Raw genomic sequence first — 16,936 nt, forward strand, 5'->3', positions numbered from 1 at the left:
TGGTCAAAACATACTGTGAGCAGAATTGACATTTTCATTTTAGCAGAAGGGCCTGAATGGAAAGAAAAAAAAAAGAAAAGAAGAAAAAAGATACAAATGTGTTTGTCATAGGACATCGGCTATTATTTAGCTACATCTAAGTAGTTCAACTACATGGCCCTCTGAACACTTGGGAGAAAAATCTGTGCGAATATAATTTTTTTTTTTTTAAATCCTGTTTTTCTATCTAACAGCCTATGTTCATTCTGATTTTTCCATCCATGACAATGCTATTGAGCTACTAAGCTTAGGACTTCATGGAAATAAGGAAGGAAATTTTTCCATAGTGATTGGTCATTTTAAAATCTGAGCAACTCGGTTTTTTTCATGATGATTGCAAAGAGAGGGTATGTTGCCTCTATCTATACCTGATTCTTCTAGGAACCATAAAGCAGTTCTGAACCAGGGCCATTCATGAATGCATGCTATACTGGCTTTCTTGACCAGATCTGTCACATGTCTACTGAATGAAAAGAAAGAGGAAAACAGTGCTTACTCTACCATTGCTTACTTATCTGCCTGAGAGTAATAAATTCAAACATATTCCTGTTTTATATATTTCCATTCTTGGTCAGCTCAAATTTCCAGATGTATTTGCAGGGACAGCTGGTGAGCTTGAGGCTTATGACAACTGCTTTGCCGTAGTAGGGATAAAATTAATTAAAATTGTTTCTGCAAGTGTATTTTTCACAAGGACAAGTTTCATGCCAGAATTTTAGCATAAAGCATCCTGTGCTAAAAAAAAAAAAAGAATAAAAAAATAAAAAATTGGAAAACATTTTAGTGATGGATTTCTTGATTAACTTGGTTATTCTTTTATTTAGTGACAATTACAAATGTTAGCAATCATTAAATATTAAATGTTTATAACGTCATATCCATTGTGTGATGGTGAGTTGAAAGTAAAGCCAAAAGTAACTTCATCCTCATGGGCCAAAGCCAGCAACCTACCCACTGGCAGCCCCTGAAGTCTCCGCTGACAGTGTGTAGCTATAGACAAATTTTATGTTGGATTTTGTAAGCCACCAGAAATATGAACTCGTTTTGTCTAGACTCTTTAGGGAAAACATGACAGATAGACTTTTCATACTGATCAAATCAATCTCTTGCTTCCTTTGGCCAGCTTCTAGAGTAGCATGGGTGAGTCAAATAGATCAGAGAAGCTGATATTTATATTCCTCTCATGTGAATAGAAAGTAGACACCTTTTACAGAATTCACCTAATTTAAAAGTGTATAGCTGATAACATTTCTGACAAGTGATTTGTTAATATATTTAAAGTTATGCCAGATATGCTGTGCTATTCTGCACCATTCTGAATATGTGTCCTGTGTAAAATTTATTGAAATGTCAGTGTTTAGACTAATATTAATTTCCTCAGCTCTCAGTAGTTACTACAGTGTAATATCATTAAAAATGCCATTTGAAAATGCTAGGTTTGAGGCATAGATTTTTACAATTAAAAATATTAATTGATGTATGCCAGATTATATAACTTCAGGTTTTCATCAGGACAGTGATCTGCTGGACCGGCGGAAACATTGCTTCAGTGTCCAGTCTGAATCTGGAGAAGATCTTTACTTTTCTGTGGAACTAGAGTCTGACCTAGCGCTATGGGAAAAAGCCTTCCAAACAGCAACTTTTTTAGAAGTTGAACGGATACAGGTGAGAACATTTGCCTTGATGATTATCTTTTTGAACGTTAACAAATTAGGTCTACATGAAATAATGTTGCAGTTTAAGAAATTCTCTGACCTCCTGCAGCTCTCAATTTATTTTTGTTTTATGTATGTAATTCCATAGAAACCCTTTCAGTGTTCCCAAACAGCTTGCAATCTAACTTTCAGAAGAGATCACCTCAAATACAATCTTTAACTTATTTTGACTAGGTAATACGTATTTGTTAATTGAGATTCATGGACAGAAGAGGAAAAACAATCTTTAGATCAGAGACAAAAATGAGCTGTTTAGATATTCTTACATGCTGCCTTACATACTACTTTATTTGTTATTTGATAAGATAAGTGAACTTTGCAGGAATTAAATTGTCCTTGTAATAAGCAGGAATGAGTACAGTGAGTGAAAGTATTTACTGGATACAAGCACAAACAAAATTATTCCTCAAATATATTATTGGTTTTTTTCACACATTTTGTGTTTCTTGTGTATTTACTCAATTGTCACTTGACAGAGCAGAGATGGATGACATTTCGTATAGATTACTAGAGAATTTTTATAGCAAAATTACATATCAGAATGTTTAAAGATAACTCTGTTTTTCTCACATGACCGAAAAGTCATGATTTGTTAATTTAAAATAGGAGAAAAAAAATATCCACCACAAGTATAATTTACCTAATCCTAGTTATATTTATTTTCTAATCATAAAAAATACAAGTGGTTGGAGCAACTTTACTTGCTGTTGCCGTGAGTTATTCTGTATACACAGCTACGAAAGTCGTATTAGCACATTAGCCTGTGCAAGTATTGGCAATGCTCACTTTTCCTGCACTCATTTTCTGTGTTCTCCTGGGAGTGCAAGCACTGACAGTTTTTTATTTAGACAAATTGTTAGTTAGTTATATATTAGACCTCTTCTGACCTATAAACCATCACATGCAGATGGACTGAATTAGTATATACTAATGATGATCCGTTTTGCAAAAACTACATTGCTCTCAGTTTTAATGCATATTACCTTTGTTGGAGGAGGAGTTGAAGAAGGTTAAACATTTATCTTTAAGTTTGTGCACTCTGCTACCTTTTGAACTCTCATTGTTGTGTTGAAAAATGTAAGTGTAGTTTTTCTGTATAAAAATTGTAACAATATATATCCTCTGCTACTAAATATTTGAGATACTTTTTCTTTCTCATGTAACTGACTACAACATTGTTTGTAGAAGCACTGCTTTGCCATCAGTAAAAGAATATATGGCAATTTTGTTGAATAACTTTCAGCCCAGGAGCCACTTCATGTTTGTTCTTCTCTAATATTGATTCATACTATTTAGAATTACATTTATTCAAAATTGCTCCCGTGTTTCCAAAAAATAATTTCCCTGATAATCTTTCCACCTTCCTTAATCTTTCCACATTTCTTTTCACTCTGCAATTATGAACTCAAAGTAATGATTTCCTGAGACTGACTGGTTGTAGCAAATTTGTGAAGGTGAACAAACAGACTTCTTGTGATAAATTATTATTGTGGAACTCACACCTATGATTTCACCTTTATTTCTTTATTTTCTTGCCTCTCTTTCTGTAAGTCCATTTGTAAAAAAAAATAGAATATTAATTTTTAATGTAACTGATCATGGCCTCCTAATTTTTCTTTCAGCAATCTGTTACTGCTTTCATCCATCAATTTGCAGATTCAGATAAAATCTGATTTGACTAAGTAGTGGTATAATTTGTCTGCAACAAGTTCTTTCATTGCTATGTGAGAAAAAATAATGACAGGTTCAAAATTGACATATAAACTGTACCCTTTTACTAAAATTGTGGTTTATGCAATCATATTAATATGAATGTTCATATTTCATGTAAATGATAATCCAACTGTGTGTAGGTTTCTCTCAGTATGAAATCACATAATTTTGAAAATATAACTGCAATTTAAAACTAACATTTAAAATTATTCAAATGTGTTGTGTACTATTCTATAATCATACAAATAATAACAGAGTTACTCAACGGGTATAAATTTGCATTAACTTCCATGAGAGGTTAATCAGGGCCCTATTCTAATGTAATTTGAAAGAATACATCACAAATTAATTTTTTTTTTTTAAATGCCTCACTATAACTATGTAGTAAATTCTGTTTTCCTAATTCATAGCTTCTGCCAGTGGTATGTCTAAAACAAAAATTAGGCAGGTTTTTGTTTGGGAAAAAAATATAGCAGAGGAGAGATAGTCAAGCTGATAATAGTTCAGCAATAATATGTGGTACGATATTGTAGCGGTGCCACTCCGGTGTGTTGCAGTCACTCTTTATTTAGTTTCCTTTAGAGTAGTAAGAGATGCTAATCCATTTTCATAACTATCTATTAAAAGAAAAAATAAATTAGCTGAAATGGAGATCCTTTCTCCTTATTATCTCACAGCTTCGATATATGAAGAATCTGAGACTACTATAGCTTGCATAACGATGAGCAATTATATATGATTGTCAAGTTCCCTTCATGTTCCTACTATGTTATGCTAAAATTTTCACCACTTCCATCATGAATTTTTTTATTGCTGTCCTTCTTGTTTGTATTGTAATTGTTCCCTAATATATGGTTTATTGTGTAAGCTGTTTTGTGTTACAGTACTTTAATGTTTGTTTTCATTGAAGTTGAATCTGAGTTTGAAAGTCTGAATTAAATTTTGGACTTATAGTATAGTTTCCTTTAGCTTCAGAGATAGCTTACACGAGGTTTATAACGTATCATTCTTTCCATAATTTACACTGTGTGTATTGAGGGAGTAGAATCTAAGGTACAACTTTGGATTGTCTCCTTCAGCCCCTGCCTGACCCACTGAATTATTCATAAATGCAATTTGAGATTCTGTATTCTGTAAGAGAACAGGAAATGAGTGCTGAGATATCTTCTGCTTCTTTTGGGAGAGGAACGCTTCAGTTCTGAGAAGGTTTTCATGAGCTCTATTTGAGAAATCAGCAACCAAAGACAAACATCCACAGTATATATTATTAATAGTCACTTTTAATGATTTAAAGTGTTTGTTAAATGTGTAAGAAATTCTATATCATCAAGTCTTCTGGGAAGAATTTCTGCATTTTTGTTTTCTCCAAATGCCTGAATTAAAAGACAAATTAAAGAAAATAAAGGTGAGAAAAATCTTAACAGATTTAATGAGTGTCTGAAAATTCACATTCCTACCTGTGTCCATAATAGTGTTCAAGTACATACAACACATGCGTAAAGCAAGGGACATTCTTCCCCAAAGAAACTAAAATCTCACTCTTCAGAAATCTTTTTGTTATTCTCACAATTTTGCTTCTCCGAATTGTTTTGAACATCTTGGAATATGTGGTCTGAAGGCATAGACTGGTCTTACATATAAGTAAAGAATAAGTAAAGAATCAGCTACTACTGGTGGTCTGCACCTTACAATGTAGTTTCTTCCTACTGATAACCCCAGTGAGCTGAACTGGATGATATTACTCCACGAACTATGCACTGTCTTCTGTAGAAAGAACCTTCAGTCTGGGAAGCTGGTTGCTTTTTCAGTGCAGCATTGAACCAAGACTGATATGTCCCATTTCTCATAAATCTTAACTTCTCAGTGAGGCTAATTAGCCCCAGCACAGTGCTGTGCTTAGGCAGACGTAGCTGTGTCAACTCAGTGTGCTGCTACATTGCACATTGTAGGTTGACTTCTGATGTTAAGGTGGGAGGTCAGATGAGTTAGATGGCAATACTCATTTTAAATCTGATATACTGTCTCCTTGCCAAATTTTTATTCTCAATAAAGGCTCTAAGTCTGTTCTACATGTCTTAGAGGTCTACAAATAAAAATGTAGTTTGCATCTTGTAGGAAGTCAGCAAGCTGATTCTACAAAACTGTACATTTTTTTGCTTTGCATGCAAAACCTGAACGTTTTTGCATATGTGAATTAAGTAGTGGGTCACTGTGAAATATATTACTTTACACTCTTTTATTCTAGTAAAGAGATGTTACCAAAGGCAATATTGTCTCCTTTTCTAACAACACCAGTTTATTAACAAAGTTAGCATATTCATAGCAGTTTTGTAGTATAGCTGCTCCAAAAAGAAAAAGCTGCTTTTATTTGCTAATATAAATACAAATACCATATGGCTACAACACTACAGAGCTGAATCGTTGATTTTGTAGTTAAAAATTTTGGAGGTTTATGCATTAATAGTTATAGTGACCAAGTGCACCTCTATACTCTATGAGTTCAGGTTTTATACATGTAGTGAAGTACATAAAATTATGTCAGTGTTACAAGCTACAAGAATAGACCAGTTGCTGCTTTGCACCTCAACATCAGCAGTAGGAAATCTTTCATTTACTGATGGATAGTTATAGCTTTTGAACACCTTTGGCAGATCACATAGTAACACGATTTACTGTTACTCAGCAATAATGCAAAATCATTTTGTAAGGCATGTGTCATGGATTGTTTTTACTTCTGAGTTATAGATTACCATGTTTTGTCTATAGACTGGCTTAAACACTGCACTTCTGCCCCACTGATAACTAACAGAAAGTGTCCTTCAGCCTCAGTGATGGACATCACTGTGTTTGAAATCTGGATTCTAGAGCTCCAAGGTGTGTGTGCAAAGATTAACCAACAACTGCTCATATGTACTTGAGACCTCATTTGATCAATGAAAACAATTGACTCAAAAATTTCAGTTCCAGAAAAGAAATTTATAATGAAGTGTAAAACAGTCAAATTTAAAATAACCGGAGAATCTATATAGCTACGCATTTTTCCATTTTCCTTCATTACAATGTCTACTCCAACTCTTAGAAGCTGTTAATGAGCCTTTCAGCTTGTGTTCTGGGACAGACTATTTAGAATCCAAAGAGCCCACCCAAAGGATATATAAGTAAAGACATGTGATTTATGCTTGGTATTCAACATGCCAAAAGTAATAATACATACTTTTGTAACACTGATAATTTAATAACTTACATTGTCCCCATGTTTACAATTTATATTTTGGTTCTTTGACACATTATAGATCATGGAAATCTTTGTTCTCATTTCATATATTTAGTGGCTACAGCAACATTTGACAAATATAACTATATTTCATTTAATCTGGAGGGTAAAATTTCTATAAAATAAGAATGGTTGACTTAAATAACTTAAATCAGATTTGGAAATGTTTTCTTTTTTTGCATACATATTTTGTGATAAAAAAATGCAAGTTTGTCATTTGGTACCTGAAATCAGCCTTCAGGTACAGCAATAGATGATCCTGAAAACAACATTATTAGATGTCTCACAGCACGCATTGAAGTGTGATGTTATGGAAATAAATAGATGCATAGATTAAAAAATCACAGAATGAGAAGGTCTTTCAGGGTTTCTCATAGAAAACTTTGAGATATATTGGATCACTAGCTGAAGCAAAAAAGGTAATTAGTATGATTATGTCAATTGCTACATAGTGTGAAATACTACCTTTTTCACTGAGATCTAGGACAACACAAAAATACAATAAACATCATAGCAAAGAGATACTGTATTTTTTTCTTTAAAAGCTTAAAGGAATATATTAATATTAGAGGAAGTTGCTTGTACCAGAACAAGTAAGAGGGTTCAAAAATAATGAAACTTCCATTTTAGCAGCTGTCATGGGTAAACCACTGAGACAATTCTGATTCTGATTTATTTATTTCCCTAAAGGAAGTAAAGCCTCTTTTTACACTATATAGACAACTTAATCTCTGATATAAATCCTTTGATTTTATATACACTGGCAATAAATTGACCTATTTACACACAAATGACTTATTTCTGATAATAATTTTGAGACGTAGAAACATTAAAATAAAGACACAGAAATACTCATTCTAGAAAGAATTTGAAGAAATGTCTCCTGTGGTAACTACCTAATCTGATTTTTCTTTTACAGTGCAAGACGTATGCCTGTGTTTTGGAAAGTCATCTTATGGGACTTACCATCGACTTTAGCATGGGCTTTGTCTGTTTCGATGCTGCCACAAAGGTAAAGTTCTAAGAATTGTTTCCATCGCATTATTATTATTCCTTATATTTCTTATATTTTGTGATAAGTAGTACGTCCTTAAAATGTGCTTCCTTTTGCTATTGCAACAGATCATCTCTTCTCAAATCTCTCATGCTTTAGTTTAAACTTGGGGATGATTTCTAAATGATGTGAGGATTTGTATACTTTATGTGCTTGTTACTGAAAAGTCAATACCAATGTCAATCTGAAACAAGCATCAAGTCTTATTTCTTTAATTTCACATGAAAACCCAGATTGATTCAATTTGATGGTTTTTTCCCTCATGCATCCTTGATTTTGAGAGGAAATGTGGTTTCAAGCTGATCTGTGAGCTTTGAAAAGAACCTGCCTTTCTCTTCTCATGTTTCATGGGTGGGAGTGTGTGTTATTACAGAAATTCTCAGTTTATGTTTTAAATATTTTTGTTCAGGTGCCTGTAAAAAGATAAATCAGCAATGGTCTGTATGTCTCATACTTTTTCCATAACCGTTAAAAAAGCTCAGTACCACTAATGAAATAGTTTGTTATATCAAGTGAATAGTATGGCGTCAATTTCCAGATTATATTAATGCAAGTCCAAATCTCAGTAAAATCATTGAGAGTCGACGTCTGTTTGCATTTGCACTAATTGCTAACAAGTACTGAAATGTAAGCAGGCTTTATTTATTCTGCTTGGCACTACTGTTACGGGAAAATGTGAAATATTTTTTCTGAGTTCCACTTCTATTCAATACCTGTTTTCCTCTGAGATGCAGCAGCATTGCCCCCAGCAATTGACGAAAATGTCCTTTTCTCTCCAGAATATGCTTCTATCCTCTATCTTAAGTCAACTCTTCCCACCACCTTACTCCACTAATCAGAGCCTTTTTATTCTTCCCACTCTATTCTACTGTTTGTTCGCACAAAGTGTGTTGAATTTGAAATTAAAACACTTGTGTATACATATTTATTTTTGTTAAGCGGATAGTCTTGTGTGATTCATCAGTGAAATATATGACTGTCAACTTAGGAGGTATTACACAAAAAAATCAGTAAAACAATTAAAATGCAATGGCTGAGGAAAAAATGTGTACATTTCCCCCCACCCTCCAATAATATTTTAGCAATGCTTTTGTATAAAGGTAATTTGCATCTCCTTCAAAGCTCTTGCACATCTCTGATTCTCGAAAGACTTCAGACTCTTCCAAAGCCATTATCTGCAGTACAAGCACACACCAAATTTCAGATAGCAAAGCACAAGCAGAGCTGCTTTCATATATGTTACCATGGCTGGAGGATGTTGTAGCCTTTTGGCATGTCCTTACAACATATATAGCAGATTCACAGATGTGGAGAAAAAGCTGTAGCAGAGATATAACTTCACTGTCTTGCTTTCTCAGATAAGTCATTTTGCCTTTCCAGTTGTATAAAATTTCTGAGACATCATCTTGGTGAACAATATTACTTTTAAAATAGATTTCTTTACCCTCACAAATAGACTTTTTTTTTTCTTTCATAGCAAAGAGCAGAAAAGTATTTCAAGTATTAAAATTGACTACTGAAACACTAGGGCAGTTGTTAGAATTGCCAGCAGATTTACATTCAGCTTTTCTCTCCTCTTCCTGACCCATGTTGCCTACCAGGTCACATAAGTAGTACTAAAAATACATAATAAACTCCAACATTAAAACAAGTTTAGCAAAAAAATTAATGTGTAACTTCCATTTCAAACCAGAAGAGTCCTGACTGGGTAGGTTGGGAACCTACTCAAACTAAAACCACACCGCACAATCAAGTAATAGAAAATCCACAATGCAAGACCACTGGAGTAAAGCTTTGATGACTTGATGACAACCAGAAGAGAGCCAAGACAGAATTTTCCATCTTCCAGGTCTTCCAAGCTTGAGAAGGCCCTTAAAGGGTTGTAAGAGTATGAGGCAATTTTACTTTTTCCTCCCCCCTTCGTCTATAAAGCCATGAAACCATGGAATGAATCTGTTCCCTCTAGAGTGGCATCTAGCCTCAGAATCCAAAAAGTTCTTCGATTTTAAGCCAAGCATTAACCATGGTTGAGTATCTAGGGATCTTGAGAGTCTGAATACTGATGAAAGAGGATGCGTTTACCGAATCTGAAAGAGGTTTTGACAAAGCGTATAAGGGTAGCAGATGGGTAAAGCAATTTCCTTCAGGAAGGGAAAGGGTTCATAGGTATTATATGGACAGAACAGAAAAGTGTAAAATTTCTCATGAACTGTAAGAAAGACATTTTTATTGCAGTGAATACACTGTAGTTGTAACTAGAGAAAATGTATTACTTTTTTGCATCATTCGTAGCTGATGTACTTTGCTGCCTCTCCTCCTGCTCTCCTGCCCACCTTGCAGTGGGCAACAGCCCACAAAACGTTTATTAGGCACAGACTTACAATTCACCACACTTATAATACAGGCTGCAAGGAAGATCAGGGGGCTCCTGCTGATGTGTCAAATCCATCACCAATTTCTTATTGTGTCACTCAGGTCCTCAAAGCTCCTGATTCCTCCCAGGAGCTGCATGCTGTGGAAGAAGTCATTCCGCCTGAAAAAATACTCTTTCCCACTTTTCAGTGCTACACATCTCCTAGTTTCCCTTCCACCTTTTCCACTTGCACTGTGCATGTTTTCTCCGTATTTCTTGCACTTTACGTCTTTTCATTTGATAATGATAAAATCAATTTTGCCTTAATGCTTGCTGATTTTTCTTGTTAAAGTGGGTTTTATTTTCGTGAATGGAAAAGGAAGGACCATGCTTGTAAAGCTTGGGAGGCAGTACATGAAGAATCCTGAAAGTTTCAGGGTTTGTTTAATTTTTCTTTGATACAGAAAGACAAGCAAGCAGAGAATACAGTTTAAGATAAAGGCACTGTTTTAAAAATGCCTGATCTGTTAGATAGCATGCATACCAGAGATATGCCACATACTAATCCATTTAGTGGGCGTGGATAACCGGTATATTGGAAATTCAAGAAAATAAGTGGGTAGCAATAACCGAAACTATTAAACTCATTACAGACTTAGAATATGAAGACCTCAAGACCTTTTTTTTTTTCACACTTACAAATCTAGACTTCTCAAAATGGGGCCTTTAAAGCATAAAACCAACAAGAATTAGAAATATTTTAGTTCTATAAACAATACACAAAAACTTATTGGAGAGTGTTCTTCTGGCAATTGTCATTAAGAGCCATGTGTCAGATATGCTAGTCATACTGTCTTGCAAGTCCTCCTATCACTGTTTGTCAGTCTTTGGGAAAACTCCTTCGTTCATCTCACAAATGTTTCGTGCAACGCATCATGCAATTCTTTTGGTGCCCCAAAACTCATTATATTCTTCTGTTACCAATTAAAAAGCATATCATCCAGAAATAAAAGAAGTCTAAGAAAACCAACACAGACTGTGCAGCACTCTTCAAAGTTAAGGTTTTATACACACAAATACAGATACACATTTTTGTGACTTGAACGGAAGACTCTCTGAGTTTTCTAATCGAGTAGAACAGTATTTATGTTGTCAACAGATTCCTTAAAAAATGTTTTCAGACTTCTGATATACAATCACTTAAATAAATTGCATAAGCATAAGTAAACTACTGCATAACATTCACAAGAAAAAAAAAGATTTTACATAGAAAATGTTTACATATAAAAGAGGTAAGAATATTATTTTTAACTTCTCTACGTATTATTTTGAAGCAGATTTTGTTACCTTAAAACTGTCAATGTGGTAAGCAGAATGCAGGTAGTATCCTCAGAAGCCTACCTACAGTCTTGCACCTTAATTAGTTTGTATGTTAGAATAAAGTATAGCAGCATAGATTAAAAAGAGGACATATTGTTTGGTTAGGTAATCAGACGTTAGGCAGTGTGAGATGATAAGGATGGCTCTAATGAAATTGCATTAGAAGAGAAACAATATTGTATAATGCAACATAATTTGTTACCAAGTGACTCCTACAGTTGAAATTGTCAAACAAGCCGTAAGATGAAAACCTGTCTCAAATCTGTCGTAAGCGTATCAACCACTTTTTAATGAGTACCTAAATAGGAAAACCATTACCTACTTTCCATCATTCAATGGAAATATAACGGTTGTGATTCTTTCAGCTGAAAATCTTATTCAAGTATCTTCATTATAATGATGGCAAGTGTACATTGTGTCTATGATGATAGTGTTCTTCAACAATATTCCTATACTTGCATAAACTGAAACATAAACTGGAAGTGTTTAGTCACAATAAGCTGAAGGTATTATTTCTCCACCTAATGAAGGAGTTCATATGAAGCAGGAGTTCAAAATCTCTTTTCCAAGCAAGGTCTGAGAAACTAATGAAAAATGATGTATAGTTTGAAAGAGAACTGTGATGTGCAGGCCAAGCAGACATTGGGAAATGTTTGACTATGATAGTCCTTCATTTGTGGTAGTGATATATCTGGAGTGAAAAGACCACCTGTGTCCTGTATCAGCATACATGGAATTTGAAATTTGATCATTAGTGGGAGTCCCCACAGCATCTCTTCCACTGGGGACCTCTTCAAAAAATATCCACTAGCTTTAATGTAATTTCATTTGCAGTATTTGAAATACAGGATGTTAAATAACATCCTCTTACTGAACTTCCCTCTTTCTTCCTTGATCTTATTCTACTAAAAGTGAATTTATTTAGTCTTTATGAATACCATTTAGGTATTATCCTTTCTCTTGGCTGCCTAATCAAGTTTTCCAGATTTTATTTAGTTACTCCTTGCACTACAAGGTGTCTTAGTATATAGCATCTACTCCAGACATAATTTTTCATAATTTTTCTTTTGAGATGTTTTAGATGCTAAATGATTTAATGTTACTTATGAAAATTCTAAAAAGATGCAAAAAGTTCTGTTGCAGATATTAGAAGTAATAAACCAAATTTTACCCTAGGTCATTTTTTGCATCATTGTATGTCAGTGTCTACTGGGGAAAACATTTTCCCTAAGTACTGCACAATTACAGCACATTAATTCAGGTCCTACATTTGTCTAATATTAGCTAGTATACAGATGTCAATGTTTTAGTGAGCAAATATAACTCTTTTGTGGATTATTTTATGCTAGGTATGGACATACACAGATATTGCAATAAGCATTTATAAATAAGATTTTACAGTCAGTGTAGCCACCTTTAGAATTAAGGATGGAGATTGATAGATTAAAAAGCATAACACGACATGTACAGAAGTCCATCTAACTACTACTCTGAATATGATATAATATATAAAATTACTTACTCAAGTGGCGTTCAATAACTTTTTTAAACATACTTCTAACAAATAAATTGTCTGTTGTTCAAGTGTGTGGGTGTAAATACATAGATATATGTATGTTACATGTGCTTCTGTTTATACTGACATATTAATTAAATTTATTTTCTATAATGTGCATGTTTGCATCATAGCTTGTTTGAATAATATAGGTATGTGTTTGTGTGAGTGTACATTGCAATATACCTACCTGTGCAAAGTACTATGTCTGTATTCCATCACATTTACTGCTCGTTAAAGCAGCAGTCAAAAATATATATATATTTGTCAGAAGAGAAAAAAATCATCCCTTATAGGATTGAAAATAAATTAAAGTGCTGCTAAATTATATAGTGATGCTAGAACAAAGTAACAAAAGACTCCATAATGGCCCACGAGGTGCATATCAACAAAGCTCCGTGTACCTATCATCTGTTCCCTCGTAGACATCTTGCTCATTTCATGAAAAAAAGAGAATACACTGTAAGCAATAAATAGCATTGCAAATATATTTAATATGTTTTCCATACCAAAAGGCTACTAAATAACACAGAACAGAATTTCCCTGAATTTCTTTAGGAACAGACTCCATATTTTCTAGGGATATATACCTTAAGGTCTGTCTCTTCATGAGGGGAATACACATACAGGATATTGAAATAAAACAGCATGTAAAAAATAAACTTTGATATCCAAAATTCAGTAACAGAGAAGACAGAAGGAAACCAGGCTCACTTCAAGGTGGAGATTTTATATTGTAACTCTTGTGAACAAATATTTATTCCATGCTTAGAAATTGAAATGGTCAACAAATAGCTACTATAGCTTTAATATGAGCTGTCAAGCATGGTTTATACAGTTTTATGTACTGTGTCTAGAAACAAACAAATGTTGGTAGATCATCCATTAGTACTAAGCAAATAAGGTGTAGTCTTCCAACATTTGATGTAACTTCAGTAATAGACAAGAACAGTTATTTTATTAGGGCTGGCTTTCTTGCTTTTTCTCTTTGTCTCATTTTTGTTCTTTATCCTCTGTGTCCTCTTCTGTCTTTCCCTTTACAGTTATAAAGCCATTGCAGTTGATAAAGGAAATTGCCTGGGACCATAATTCTTTTGCAGTAAGACACTCTCCAGAGATTGGTAACACAGTAGAACTGAGCATGAACAAGATCTTAATCCTACTCAGTTCCCTACTGCTGCCATCAGTATGGACAAAGTGTCACTTTGCAGGAATACAATCTTTCTCAATTAGGTATCAGACAAACAGCCAAATTAAGGTGTATCCCAGCTACACAAAGACCCAATTACTTTTATTCTTGAAAATAAGGACCCACAGAGCATCTGCACTTTAGTTTGACATGTAGAAGTATCACGTACTTTAGTCAGATGACAAACAACATTAGCTTGAAAGGTGTCCATTGAAATGTAGTGTAATTCCGTAATACATATAGTATAAAAAATTGCCTTTAGAAGCTAAATAGAAGATTGATTTAATCAGTCAGAGTATCAAGAGGAAAGAAGGCAGTGTTGGAAAAGTACAGCTTTTTGAAGATCTGATGGAAAAGCCAGCAAAGTGCTTTGCTGAGACTATTATTTGAAGGCCAAACTTCTTTTGCTATTACATAATAAAACCTGCATAATTCATGTCAATACTATAGAGAAAACCTATATTTGGTGATGTACACTGGCAGGTGAATTAATGCCGTTGCAGTATGTGGTGCAAGCACTATTTCATTAGTTCATTAAGTGTAAATGGTCTTTTTGTAAGAATTGATCCACAATGCATAATACAAAATAGAAGAGGCAAGACTGTTTAATAATAAATTGAAAGTAGTTCATCACTGAAGCCACAGGACACAAATTAATTCTATTCTAGTTCAAGGCTATTGTGTTGACAAAATGCAGCTTTTCTTTCCTAGTGCCAACGCAAAATATATATAGCAAGTATATTCTTGCTAAATCATACAGTTATCACAGAGCCATGGACTAGTCAGACACTCATATTTCTATGCATATTCCTTAGAGTATGGTAAGTGCGAATACAGAGAGACTTCCTTATTCTGTGTTTCTTTGGTAATTGAGTCTCTATTTAGGATAAATCAAGCTGCTTGACCCAAAACAAAACAAAAACCCTAACCAAGGCTCCTGATCATACCCTAAACTAAGATAACTATAATCCATTCCTGCTTTTCTGATACTGTTATCTACATGGGAAGTGATTTTGTTTTCATTGTACTATCAGAAAATATGATATCTCATAAAAATTTTATGTAGTTTAGTCTAGGATCCTGAAATTATGGGAATGAGTAGCAAACTGACATATGATATGACTGTGAAAATATTTTCTAAGGTCCCTTGCAGAAAAAATGTTCCAGATTTAGCACTAGTGCTAAGAATAGAAGAAATATAATTTTCTTCATTTATGTGACTGTGAGGAACATCAGCAAAGTATTACAGGTACTGAAGTCAATAGTTTTTCTTCCATGTGCCATTTATGTATTGTATTTATGCCCCATCTGTAAAATAAAAATATGCAGGTAGAGAGCATCCTTGTGTAATTATAGCAAAATAACACTAGTGGAATGTAATAGACAGTAATTTGGTTACAAAGAGTAGAACAAATGAGTCCTAGGTGATTACTTATAAATAAAATTTTTCTCATTAAAAAGTTTTGGTGAAGAATCTTGATCCCAGATATGTCGAAAGAAAAAAAAATTCTATTAATTTCAGTGAAGATAGGATTTGCTTTTTGATGATTTCTTATTGCAATAATTTAATAGCATCTCAAGAGAAGTCTTAAATCTAATTTGTCAGCTTGTCTGCACTGTTTATTTGTTTGCATTGTATTATGGTATTCTTTGAATTTAATTTTATTAAAGTATATAAAATGTAAAATGCAGCCTAAGTGATCCATGAATAATAATTGGGAAAAGGATTTATATCTTATTGGTTCTTTTCAATGTTATGCATGATACATACAGTATTTTTTCAGTAAGTTTGTCTTCTTACTGTGCATTTCTCAAAATATGGATTAACTATGTCAGATTTTCCATGACCACACTGGATTTATGCAAGTTATAAAGCTGGTGCTATTTTCAGTGTATGCTATTACCTTGGTCCCCCATTTCTAAATTGGACTGCTTGCTGTTATTCACAAGTTCTGGCTCTACTCACAGATTGAGTTCCCTTTTAAAGGCGATAAATAGTGCATACAGAGTTCTCATCTTGGTCCTCCATCAAGGCATGACAAGGTTGTGTGCCTCGACTTGAGGAGTGTCTCAGGGTCTTCATGAGTAGCCGATGCCAGCATCCACCACAGAAGGTTTTTTAATTTGGTTGCATTTTGTGCTTTAAAGGGAATTGCCACCTGGTCCACCTGTCAAATCTATTTTAGGGTGAACGAAAATGTACCACTTCCTAAAACTGGTGTATATATAGTGCTGTAAAATATTCTCAGTGATGTAGGTTACACACAGTTACTGAGGATTATATGCAGAGAGCGCTTGAAGAGAACAGGCTGTTTTTATTAACTAAAATAAACCCTATCAGAATATATTATAGAGTGTTGAGCTCAGTGACACTGCACCTTCAATCCAGTAAGTACTTCTGCTACAAATAATTCACAAAAACTGATTTAAGAATAATTTATATGAAACACATTTAGGTTTTTTGGCAATTTGTTGAAAAGCCAAAATGTTTTACAAATGTACTTGTTGCTTAGAAGTTAATCTATACATAAATATACATGTATTTTTGTGCAAAATGATGTCAACCTATGTTAACTCTCTGAGGCAAGCATTCAACAAATGGTTCTGAGTAACTGTGGTGTTCAAAACCAGGGAAATATCATTCACCTGGCTTTGGCAGTGGTA

The 16,936-nt window shown here is 33.9% G+C and overlaps 1 protein-coding gene across 1 annotated transcript in view; it reads left to right on the forward strand.

Moving 5' to 3' along the window:
- Positions 1–16,936, forward strand: part of SNTG1 (syntrophin gamma 1) — a 355,089-nt gene that overhangs the window by 321,260 nt on the left and 16,893 nt on the right. The window contains exons 15-16 of the mRNA XM_086742308.1: positions 1,552–1,704; positions 7,661–7,753. Coding sequence (XP_086598434.1) covers positions 1,552–1,704; positions 7,661–7,753 — 246 coding nt within the window. The remainder of the gene's footprint in view (positions 1–1,551; positions 1,705–7,660; positions 7,754–16,936) is intronic.

The sequence above is a fragment of the Chlamydotis macqueenii genome, chromosome 2 (genome assembly GCF_036417535.1).
Source record: "Chlamydotis macqueenii isolate bChlMac1 chromosome 2, bChlMac1.mat, whole genome shotgun sequence".
Lineage (NCBI taxonomy): Eukaryota > Metazoa > Chordata > Aves > Otidiformes > Otididae > Chlamydotis > Chlamydotis macqueenii.